This window comes from Cheilinus undulatus, linkage group 11 (genome assembly GCF_018320785.1).
Source record: "Cheilinus undulatus linkage group 11, ASM1832078v1, whole genome shotgun sequence".
Lineage (NCBI taxonomy): Eukaryota > Metazoa > Chordata > Actinopteri > Labriformes > Labridae > Cheilinus > Cheilinus undulatus.
This window is the reverse complement of record NC_054875.1, coordinates 41,083,017-41,095,987: the sequence shown is the minus strand read 5'-3', so window position 1 is coordinate 41,095,987 and position 12,971 is coordinate 41,083,017. Positions and strand designations below refer to the sequence as shown.

Below are 12,971 nucleotides of genomic sequence, written 5' to 3'. Positions count from 1 at the left end.
AAAATAAAGGTGTCAGAGACCAGGGACCCGACTGTACCTGAAGGTGGTTGAACACAGCAATCCACATTCAAGAATAGTTGTGCCCAGACTCACATTGTAAGGATTAGACATTACTTTGACTTCAGCATAAATCTCACCAAATGACCGTGCTTATTATTAAACTACTTTAATGCATATATTTTTTATAAAAATGGGTAAAACATAAAATATTACTAGTTTTGAGGAAGGCATCTGGTGACCACCTCTTAGTTTCTCGCAATTAGGGTCCAGACTAGGGCTGAACGATTTGCAAAAACAATCTAATTGCAATTTTATTTCCCAATATTGCGATTAAATATGAGATCATTATTAGGTTCCTCAACATATGCATTTTTCAACAAATTCAAGCAATAAATCATTCTATATTATAACCTACATTCATTCAGGATCACTCATCATACATTTAACCATTTTATTGCAAAATGTGCAAAATGCAGTTTTACTTGCTCCCTGGGTTAGTCAAGCAGCTGACTTTGACTTTCCAGGGAGCACATGGCTAGAAACCCCCTTATGGATGGAGAAATGACAATGTGTATTTAAAACAATGAAATTATTTCAAAGGTAATTAATCAATAGTAGCATGAACCTGAATATAAGGGTCCAACAAGCTTTAAGCTATAAAGGAGGTGGCTGGAGTGGAGGAGGTGAAGCTGGCTTTAAGCTGACTGCAGTTGGGGCTATGATTTCTGTGAACTAATGCTGAGCTTCATAAGTATTAGATAGAATGACCAAGCTATTTTTGCTCACATTGCAAATTTGATACCAACTGCTTTGTTGAAGGGGATTATCATTTTTATGTCACTCATTTTGACTAAAACAAAACATACATAAAACAGAAAAATGAGGATTTTTGTAATCCATCCTTTAAAATGAACACTTGAATGTTTGCATAATGTGCATAAAATCTCTGTCACAAAAATGAATGTATTAAACTGCTGTTTTGACACATTTCAAGTTAAAGAAATACCGCACCTCCGCGATTTGTAGATTTCAGCAGGCCATATTGTGATTTAATCTACTTTGCAATTAATTGCCCAGCCCTAGTCCAGACCCCCACATTCAGATCCACTGCCTCACAACTCTGAGTTTGACTCTATGGAAGCTTAGCTGTCTCTCTGCCTCTGTACTTTTACATTGTGCCCTGTAACACTGTAATAATGGAGTCCCAGTGTGATTTTGCAGAGTTATGAAAGCCTGAGAAGTGTAAGGTGTGAACAAACAGTGAAAGCTTCAACTACACAGAAAAGCAAACACATTAACACAGCGCTGTTTTGCTCTGCTGGCTCTGATGTTTACAGTGACGCTGTTTCACATCTGTTATGTTTCTCTGACCGACTCTGTTGCAAGCTCGGCAGCAGAATAACTTTACACAACCATTCGGTCTTTGGACATTTACCATACAATCCAGTAAAAGACACACCTTTGATACTTATTATTTGATCTAAAATGCAGACCGTGTCTTTTATACCGGTGAAAATCATATGCCAGTGTAAAAATCGGAAAACTACACTGTCTTTACTATCAAACGCTGCCTATGACCCAATGTTATTAACATCCCTTTTTAACTGAGTATTGCAAGCTTTTGCTTTGCTGGTGAAAACATGCTGTGATACACTGTCATGCAGGCCAGGCTGGGTATGCCATTCTTTGAACCACTTTTCTCTCTTAGTAAATCCTGCATTTAAAGAAAATGGTTTTCATAAAACCTCATGTGGTTTGACTGAAATGACTCCTCAATGTAAGAAAACCAGTGACCAGTGGAAGTTGGTGGCACATACTTTAAGCATATTGGTGATGGGTTAATATTTTTACAATATGCAATGCCAAAAATATTACTTTTAGGCTGACAGCTCACCTATCGTACCAGTAGTTTGCAGGATAACAAACTTCTCATGGTGAAAACAGATGGTACAAAGACAGCTACACAGCTGTACAGACACTGCACCGTGTGGACTTTGTTGAACATGATGGAAACTGTCACACAGGAAGACAGTTAAAACATTTTTCTCCCCTGAAACAGACTGCATCTTGTATTTCAGCATGATTTATTCTCTAGATTTCCTGCCATTTATGGTCATAATTTCCCAGTGGACATTCTACACCACAAGAACTCACAGAAACATGTTTGATATAGGTATGCACGACATTACTGCCATGATATCGTTATCAACAGACACGTACAACAAATACATCAGCTATAATTATCAGCCATATTTAGGCAGGACAACATATCTATATCAGCAGAAGTGTTTTCCTTTGTTCATCCTCATTCCTTAAACTTTAATGTGTTTTTAGGACTGAAGCTTTAGGCCTGAATTGCATTTATACATCAGTATTGGTTAAAATAAACTTGTTAATATTGGAATATTGGTAAAAGGTCAATTGCAATCACATGATCCAAAAGGTTTGCTGGGGGCAGAAAGTGGGGGACAGACTTTAGGAACAGATAGGAATGGAGGAAAGTTGGTGCTTAACAGCTCTAAATGGAAAAAATAGTTACATATGTACATTGAGTGCTATCCCTGCACTTTATCAAAAAGTGATTTTTACCCTAGTTTAACTGAGTTTCCTGCTGTGGAGGTGATTTATTTTACAAATACTCCTAGTGTCTAGCATTGTCTTGTCAGATGAAGGGAGACCAGAGTCTAAAGGTGTCTTATACTGAGCTTAGAGGCTTTTATATAAAAAATACAAATTTTATCACAAGCATGCTTTTGATTAAAACAGTGATAGACTATGAACCGAATAAATCTTGTGAGGTAAATAACTGAAAGATGATGAGCCAATGACAAACAAGCCTGTGCGATGAAGCGGCTTTTATGTTAGCAGCGGGAGCTAGCTCCTGTTTGAGTGCCATTTTCCTATCCTCCACCCTTTGTCATTATTTAATCCACATTTAAAAAGCCAAACTGGTGCCAAATGAGGCAGCTCTACTGAGCAGAGCAAAATGATCTCTTATGAGATGCATTTCCAATCAGAATGAGTGAGGCTGGAGGTTGGTGGGATGGACATCGGCCAATGAAAATACAGGCAAAATCAGAGTTTAATGTGCTAAACCATGACACAACAATACTGAGCCAAACCGGACTGCTTTGTGGAAACAGACCATACATGAGTGTTGTGTGACACCACTTGTCCAGGCTTTACACAGAGGCCTTTAAATTCCTGCTTGCTGCCGTTTCACTGTGAGTTTTTAAAAACATTTTGCTTCCATATTTCACTACTGTCGAAACACAAAATTAGCTAAAGAATTAAGAATGTTAACATTTTTACATTTTGAATGCTTGGCATAGTTGTAAACAGCTCGAAGCGTGGCCTTCCTGATAGCATTTCTCTACACAGGGCTGTTTTCTGCTTCTGTGAGAGGTCATCAAAGAACCTATGGTCAAAAAAATCCAACATTGTGTATCCCTAGTTTGCGATTTACCATTCAAGATCAGGAAGGCCGTGACAGGAAGAAGAGCACTAAATTAACCGTACTTACACCACATAGTTGAGGATTATATGAACCAATAACGATTTGTAACAAATTTTGAATTGGGACATGTACCCTGGCTTGTTTAAGAGGGGCAGATCTGATTTAAAGTAAGCTTTAAAATCGTCTTGCATGCACACTAAAACGTGGAAGCCATATTGATTTCTTCATACAACCAGGATTGGATATTGGTAGGTTTAAGATGCATTCACCTTTCCTTAAATTCATGATAAACTCAAAGGGGTGAGTGGTGAGCAGCGGAGTAAACATTGAGGTTCTGTGTACTCATTAGAAAAACTGTAATGTAGATGTATATTTAGTTAGGTGATGGAACATTTATTGCTGGTCGTGAACTAGCTGTGAAAGTAACGTAAACCATGCTTTAATAAATATTAAATATATTCAGAAGATGAATGACTAATCCCTAGAGTACTGCCATACACATTTAGACACATATGTACACTAATGCATTCAATAACCTCCCACACCCTTGCACTATTAATCCTAAACACACAAACACATGCTCTAATGTGGTCTGTATCATGTGATCCAGCTGTGTCTGGCTGCTAGATGAAACGGTGAGCTCTGCAGAGGAATAAAGCAGCAGAGAGCAGGGCGTGGGGCTTTGGATATCGCACACACTCTCTTTCTCTGTGTATTTTCTGTGATAGATGGCCAGCAACATTCCCTAATTAAAACGTTGGCAGCGATCGACTCCAAGGGAAGGAAACAGTGCTGTTTTGATTTCAGATGTAGTAAAACATGAACCCTACCACAGAAAGGCTACGCATGGTGTTACTAAATCTTTAATGAGGGATGTGATTGGAGAAACCAACCAGCACAGGGTTAAAGAATTACACATGTATGATAAAACACCTTCAGGTCATATTTGAGGTCACCAGCATCACTTTGAGATGGTTAGAAACATTAAAGGTGAACAAATTTGAGTCATCACACACTTATCAAACCAAACATTGTGCAGAATCCGCTGTGAAAAAATGCATTAGAATTCCATTCATGGGCTCTGTGCTGAATGATGCACAACATATGGTCACACTCCTGTGGAGCCAGCATGAACATGTAAACAGACTGAGTAAATTAGGTCCACTGTGGGAACATATAGGGTAGAAGAGAATAGATAAGATTACATTTCTTACCAGCCTCACTACCTTGGCGTCGGCCTTGCGTGGGCATTTGAAATAACCAACAGTGATTCCTAAGGCAGCAAGCAGACCACTGACCAGGGTCCCCACTAAGACAGAGGAACCCGATGAAGACGGGGTCTCAACTTTTGTCACACCCAGCTGCAACAACAGTGACAGGGATAAGGTGTGAATATGAAGCCATAAACATCCTAAATATTCAGTTCATTGAACTGAAAAAAAGGCCTGAGCAGAATCAGCTCAGTCATGCATAAAGGCTGCTAAATTAAAGGAATCTACAGTGGAATCCCAGGCATAAAGCATCGACTGTGTACTAAGATAGATAGAGCAACAGACACAGGGCGCAAAGCCAAAATATCTACAGTTCCTTATGCCTCCATGCTAACAGATGGGACATGAGTCAAACTTTAAAGTTGAAATAAATGTCAAATACATTTTTCTCAAACTCAGACTGGATAGCACATGTTCATCTTAATGATTTATGTCCAAGTTTTTACTTTTTCTCAGCAGTTTTTTGAAATAGTTATTTAAAATAAAATAAAACAGATTTACAGTTGAAACCAGAAGTTTACATAACATTTTTTTCTCACTGTCTGACATCAAAGATTTCTGTTTGAGGTCAGTTAGGATTACCAAAATTATTTCTATTTGTTAAATGCCAGAATAATAAGAGAGAGAATTTCCTATTACTTTCTTCAAAGTCAGACGTTCAGATACATTTCCTCAGTATCTGGTATCATTGCCTTTAAACTGTATGTATAAGTTTGCAGGAGTTTTGGCCCATTCTGACTATCGTGACAAAACTGGTTTAACTGAATCAGGTTTGTAGACTGCCTTGCTCACACATACCTCTTCAGCTCTGCCCACATATTTTCTCTAGGACTGAGATCAAAGCTTTGTGATGGCCAATCCAAAACACTGACTTTGTTGTCCTCAAGCCACTTTGTAACTAATTTGGCGGTATGCTTAGGGTCACTGTCCATTTGGAAGACCCATCTGTGCCCTAGCTTTAGTTTCCTGGCTGATATCTTCAGATGTTGCTTCAATATTTCTACATAATGTTCTTTCTTTATGATGCTATCTAGTTTATGAAGTGCACCAGTCCCTCCTGCAGTAAAACACCCCCACAACATGATGCTACCACCCCTGTACTTCACAGTTTAAAGGGAGTTTTCAGGCTTGCAAGCTTCTCCCTTTTCCCTCCATATAATGATAGCATTATGGCGAATTAGTTCAATTTTTGTTTCATCAGACCACAAGACAAATCTCCAGAAAATAAGGTCTTTGTCCCTGTGTGCATTTGCAAACTGTAATCTGGCTTTTTATGTTACTTTTGGAGTAATGGCTTCTTCCTCGCTGTGTGGCCTTTCTGCCCATGTTGGTACACAAAACCCATCTCCTTCCTGAGCGGTATGATGGCTGGACACTCCCATGGTGTTTATACATGCAAATAATTGTTTGAACAGATGAACGTGGCACCCTCTGGCATTTAGAAATTGTACCCAAGGATGAACCAGACTTGTGGAGGTCTCTTCCTGATATCTTGGCTGATTTCTTTGGATCTTCCCATGATGCCACACAAGGAAGCAGTGCGTTTAAGGTGTGCCTTAAAATACATCCACAGGCGCTGCCTCCAATTAACTCAAATGTTGTCAATTAACCTATCAGAAGCTTCCAAAGCCACGACATCATCATCTGAGGATTCCCAAAATTTTTAAAGGCATAGTAATCTTTGCAGAAAGTAAAAAAAAAAAAAAAGATCTCTAAAAATTCCTTATTCTGGCATTAAACAAATATAAATCATTTAGTAAATCCTGACTAACCTAAAACAGGAAAAGTTTACTCTGATTTAATGTCAGAAAGTTAGAAAAAAAGTTTATGTGTCTTTTTATACAGTGTATGTAAACTTCTGGTTTCTATTGCAACATCATGACTGACAGTATTGTTGATTAATGCAGCTCCCTGCAGCCTTTTCACCAGATAAGCACTGTAGAAGAGGAAAGGCAAGAGAAATACAAGAAAAACTAGAGGAACTAGAAGAACTTTATGTTATCATATTAAAGCAGATAATGGCTAATTATCTCTTACCTTTTCTTTCAAAGCAGCACTCTGGACAGCATCAGCCAAAGTACTCAACTTAGCTGCAGGAAGAATAAGTGTTAGAAATATAACAGTTATTTCACTTTAGAAAGTCAAGTAGTGTTTATATTGCATCACAAATTACAATAATGCATTATGACCTTAAAATGTCACAAACATGTGGAATAAACACGCACCATCATCACTGGCCACTTTTATTGTGTTGCCATCCTGAGAGATTTCTAGATTACAGTTTTCCTTGGTGCACCAGCCTGCAGGATTCTCCTGAATGATGCGTTTAGTGGCTTCCTGTAGAAGCATTAACCACCTTGTTAGAGGGAAATGTAAATTTCATACCTGTAAAACAATACTGCAGCTATGATCTTAACTTATTTTTGCAGCACGTCATAACAAAATTAAACATCCACTCAGTGATTGAGAAAGTCCAAAGTAATTTACAGCTTTCTGCACACACATTTCTGACATTTTTTCACCTCCTAAAGGTGATCAAATAAACGCATATTCCTGAGTTTTTCCCCACTAAGCATTGGTGCATAAAAGCCTCTGTGTGTGTAATGGAGACAAAATGCAACTTGGATGGAAACTTGCTGACCACACCTTCTTTTTTCCCACCTTAGTCCTAAACTATGAAATCACCTCATTGCACAATTTTAAGCTCTGAGACTTTGGGAACAGTGTTTTCATTTGGTGTAATGTGATCCAGACAGCCCTCAGTGCTCCCAGAAGACCACTATGAGCAAAACCCCGAATTCTCAGTTAGTAGGGAGTGGACCCACAGCTGGACTCGGCTCTTATGTCCAAATATTTGAGGTGGGGAGGAAGAATCTCCGGCAAAATCACCCCACTGGAACCGATTCTCTTTTCCATCTGTTTGTGTGTCACTAGCGACCCATAACATGTTAATCTCAGGACTCCCGCATTGTCTCAAAATGGGGTTTGCTTCACCTTATGTGGCTTCATGCACTTTTGAGTAGAGTTTCTGCAAGTCAAGACAACTTTGCATTTAAATAAATACACGTACAAAACAGGGGAGTTGCTTGATAATGGAATAAAAAGCAGGGGAAAAAAGAGGAATGTGTGTTTTTTATTTTGTCATATTAGACAGCGCCTTACATAACTGTTGATGACTTGGGGATTTACAGAGGTATTAACTAAACCTCCTCTTATTTTCCACTACTTCAGAGCATCTTTGCCTTATTAAATTTGTTCCACTGATACAGGACTTTCACGCCATTCACTCACTTTTCCCTTAAGAGAATAAACTTCTCTTTCTTTCACATTCTTATGCTAATCTTTTTTCTACATGTATTTTGAACTATCATCAGCTGGCTAATGCTCCTGGCACTAAAGTCCATGTTTAGTTTCAATCCGAGTTGGACAGATGACTTCTGCAGATGGTGCTGGCTCTTTAGATGATACAGTAATGACCCATATAGAGGCTCGCTAAAGTCCGCCAAGTAGGATTGGACTGCTGCTTCCGCTCTGTGCAACTGGACTGACAGACTGTACAATTTAAATTTGGGTTGTGCATTCCAAGGAAATTTACTATTTAAAAGTCACAGTCTAATTATTTGCAGAAAATCTGAACTTCTCATACACGGCGGGGATTTATATATTAGAGTTTGTAAGATGGATGCTATCATACAAAAGAAACTACCATTTACAGGCCAACATATTTAGCATTATGTTACAGCTATGAAAACCTTTGTCCCAATCTTTGTACCTGACAATCTCCTACTAGGTAGAATAGACTGGTTAACTGATCTTTTGTTAAACAATGTCAAGCAAAACACTTGCTTCCTAAGTTTATAGATACAAACCATAGTTCTACATATAAATACAGAATAGATGCTATTTGAAAGATTGCTACATAATGCAATAGGAACTCTACTATAAGCTGCTGTTCAGTTGCTGTATCTCAGTCATGTTTTGTGTTGCTTATTTGTGATGGACAAAAATTATTCTCTGCCATCAGTTGCAAGCTCAATGAAGACAGTCTGGCTGCAGACCACAGATCTTAAACTTGTCCCCTTGCAAATAACTACCGTGAGACGTGCATCCGTCACAACAGAAATATACCCTAAAACTTTCAAAAGCAAAATCAGATGGAACTTCCAGTTAAGGTTAGTATGGGTGTTGAGGTAAGGGCTTGTCACCCAAAAGTTAAAAGTCAAAACCCCAACCTGCAAAACCTAACAACAAAAGTTTAATAAAGCAAAATTAACAGTTTGATTAAGGAGCTCCTAATGAAGACACTACATTGCAACTACCATAGCTAAGGCTGGTCTAACAAGGCTGTATTAGCTACATACATACTATAGCTATGTAGCTAATGTAGCTAAATCTTAAGCTAATGAAACTAAGTTGGCTAAATAGGTAACTTTCACTACGTAATATAACTACTTCTAAAATAGGTCTAACAGCAGCAAATGTAGCATAATGTATGTTTAGCTTTAGCTACATTTGTTATATCACTCCATTACCTACATAGCTCATTTAGCCTTTATGGCTGAACTAACCTTTGTAAGCTATGTAGCTACATTACCTATGCAGCTACATAGTTGTTAGCTTAAGAGTTTTTTTTACATGGCTACTGAACCTACTTAGCTAAAGAAGCCTTAATGGCATTACATTAAGCTTTGTTAGCTATGTAGCTATGTTAGTGATGTAGGTAACAGTTACTACAAAGATGCAAGCCAATGTAGCTACGATAGATTTACCTAAAGCTAACAAAGCTAAAGCAAGCCATCATTCACATAACTACTTCTAAAATGGGTCTAGTTGTAGCAAATGTAGCATAATCTTTGTTTGGTTTCAGCTACATTAGTTATGTAGCTACGTAACCTACATAGCTTACATAGTTTTTTTATCTTAAGATAACATGTAGCTACTGTACCCATTTAGCGTGAGTAGCCTTTATGGCAAAAGACTAAGCGTTGTTAGCTATGTAGCTATCTTGGCTAAGTAGTTAACGTGCCTTCTTTAGCTTTAGCCTGAGCTGTGTTAGTTTTGTTAGTGCTTTTATGGAGGATAAGCTTTTTTCCTGTCAGCAGACTATTCTCTCAGCTTTATTAAAAGTTTTGTAGTTAGGTTTTACAGGTCAGGTTTTTGACTTTTAACTTTTGGTAGCCTTACCCTAACCTTTACCCTTACGTCAACCATAACCAAAATTTCAATCCATTGCTATTTTCAAGGTTTGGATGTTTATTTCAGTTCTGACAGAATTACACACACATTAGTGGTTTGCAAGGTCTGACATTTGAGGTCTGTAACCAGACTGTATTGTTTGAGCTTGCAATGGATAAAATAATAGTTGCATTAAAACTTTGACTCTATAAATGGTTAACTATTTGAAAATTCCAAAATAATTATCCATCTCTAATTTAAATATTCAGTGTTGGAGGTAATGAAGTAATATCTAAAAACTAGTGATGCACCTATTGTTAAAATCAGAGCTGATGCCTATACTCATGTTTAAAATGGCAGTTAAGTCGATGACCAGCCAATGCTGATGTGTTTTTGTCACTTCTTTCCAACATTTTCTCCCAAGCTTGACCACTGAACAGATCAGAGTTTGTCAAACAGGTAACATCTTCTACCTAAAAATGTATATCTTCTCTAATCAGCTGTTAGATGTGCTATGTCCAAGCATTATATAGATATGATGCAACAGATGAACATCTGCTATTCGTATTAGTCTATGCCATTATTTGTAGATGGATGTTGTCAGTCAAAAGGGCCAACAAAAAACTGAGCTCACGATAAGGTTTTTTGATTGAGAAGAAAATGGTTCAAAATAAGAATATTTTAATGTGGAATAAAAACCTAAAGAAGCCACATGAGTATTATCTGTAAATCTAAAAACCCAGATGCTAAAACCACACCCATGCTATCCCTTCTTCAGTCTTTAAGACCCCAGACCGAGAGAGGAAACATCAGCCCTCCTCCTCATTTGTCCCCTGCCAGAAACAAAGTCTGAAGATTTACAACGCCTGAGGAATGTCTGAGGAAAGATCTGCTTTTATCAAGTCCATATTTCCAACTGCAGCTCTTTAAAACACATCTTTTTTCCTCTCAGTGGAGTCAAGGCCCCTTTCTCTTGACTCACGATGAAGGGGTATTAATCACATTTTGTCTCCATCATGCAATCAAACAGGATAGTTTGAAAAGCAAAATTAAACAGAGTGCAATCAAAAGATAGAAAGACTGACAAACTGTAACGACAACCAAGTCTCATTGAAATAGAACACATTTTTCATAAGATCTATCAATGACATCTGTTTTTTAGATATAAAATTGGCTCTTTAATCAAAAAAATTTGCATGCCTTTGAGATTCACACAGTGGATGGGACCTCTGTTAAAGATTAAGGATAAATGTCTATTTGCCAGATTGATCAGAATGACATCTGCAAACAACTTTAGGAGGATGTTCATAGAAAATGTCTGGATTCAAAAGAAAAACTGTTGCATTATAAAAAAAAGGTATGATTTTTATTTGCAATGTTATTTTTGCTTCACAAAGCCATCCTTTGATTGCAGTTATGCCTTTATTTTGCAAACTGAATTCACAAAAGCAACAGCCACCTAAAAGTCTTGACAAAGGGAAAGGTCACTGAGGGGGCACTCATGCACTTGTCTCGTACCCCCTTCCCAGTCCCTCACTGGCCTGCACTCAAACTCTTGGTTTTATTCATCCCAAATACCCGACACCTAGAACATAATTAACTAAAATGCATAGTAGCTTAATGTCAACAGTGTAATTTCAACATCCCTAATAATAAAAGACCTCTTAATAGTGAAATGTCTGCAAAAGATCTACAGGAGGTTAGCTCATACTCACACAGTCAGTTGTTAGCACTGAAACCTTGATGGCACTTTCTGGGATGTCATCTTTTCCAACACACTTCACTTCAGGCTGTGGACACCGAAGAAAGGTAACCACAACATCAGTCATCCATAGTAAAAACACCAAAACACATCAAAACTAAGAAGTATATTTCACAAAAACATCTTTTCAAACATTAAAACCTTGTAAAGTGACATGTTTAGTCTCTCTGTGAGTTGTGTATTTACGCTGACGGCCTCCAGATGAAAAAGGCAAAAAGCGGTTAAAAATGCCCCACCTGAATATGATAACGATACTCACCACAACTGCTTTGACAACAACGGGCTCTTCTGGAGGTGCGACAGTGGCAGGAGCATCAGTCCCTGAGGGACCACCACTGCCAATCACAAAGTTGATAACAGTCGCGGGGAACCTGCTACCTCCAGGAGCAGCAGAAGCAGCAGAATCTGCAGCATCAGTCGCAGCGGCACCTGCATCCGGGGCAGCTGAGGCATCTGGGGCTGCACTGGCGGCTGAAGCGTCCGTTGCTGCAAAACAATACAGAGGTGTTTCTTTTAGACACAGAATCAGAATCAGAATCATTTATTGTCATTGTACACAGGTACAGCGAAACTGTATGCAGCTCCATTCAGTGCAATTATCATTTATCATTGAAACTGCTCTAGGATATGTGCTGTTTTTCAGTCTGTTAGTTTTGGCTCTTATTGTCTTGAACCGTCTTCCTGAGGGTAGCATTTGGAAGAGGTGATGGGCTGGGTGGGGTGAGTCCTTCAGGATGCCAACGGCCTTCCTGTGGCAGCGGGACCTGAACAGCTCCTCTAAGGAGAACAGAGCACAGCCTATGATTTTCTGTGCTATGTTGATGACCCTCTGGAGAGCTGTCTTCTCCTGAGCAGTGCAGCTGGAAAACCACACTGGGATGCAGTATGCCAGTCCACTTTCAATGGAGCATCTGTAAAAGGACACCAGCAGCTTCTTGGCCAGGGCATTGCTCCTCAGGACCCTCAAGAAGTGGAGTCGCTGCTGTGCCTTTTTGATCAGATCCGTCGTGTTGGTTTTCCAGGTCAGGTCATCATTTAGGTGCAAGCCTAGCAACTTGAAGTCCAAGACCCTCTTCCACACAGTCCCTGTTTATGTGTATGGGCTGAGGGTTAGATCTGTTCTCCTGAAGTCCACTATTATTTCTTTAGTCTTTGTTGTGTTGAGGACCAGGTTGTTGATGCAGCACCATTATCCATGATGACAGTTTTTTGACCTCATCCCCGTACACAGGTTCATCTCCCCCTGAGATGAGCCCAACTACTGTTGTGTGTTAAGCGTAGGTGCTTATGTATATCCTTATATCCT

The 12,971-nt window shown here is 38.8% G+C and overlaps 1 protein-coding gene across 1 annotated transcript in view; it reads right to left on the bottom strand.

Moving 5' to 3' along the window:
* Positions 1-12,971, bottom strand: part of si:dkey-261h17.1 — a 44,588-nt gene that overhangs the window by 5,253 nt on the left and 26,364 nt on the right. Inside the window, exons 3-7 of the mRNA XM_041799412.1 lie at positions 11,925-12,151; positions 11,619-11,693; positions 6,954-7,065; positions 6,766-6,818; positions 4,672-4,818 (exon numbers count right to left, since the gene is read on the bottom strand). Coding sequence (XP_041655346.1) covers positions 4,672-4,818; positions 6,766-6,818; positions 6,954-7,065; positions 11,619-11,693; positions 11,925-12,151 — 614 coding nt within the window. The remainder of the gene's footprint in view (positions 1-4,671; positions 4,819-6,765; positions 6,819-6,953; positions 7,066-11,618; positions 11,694-11,924; positions 12,152-12,971) is intronic.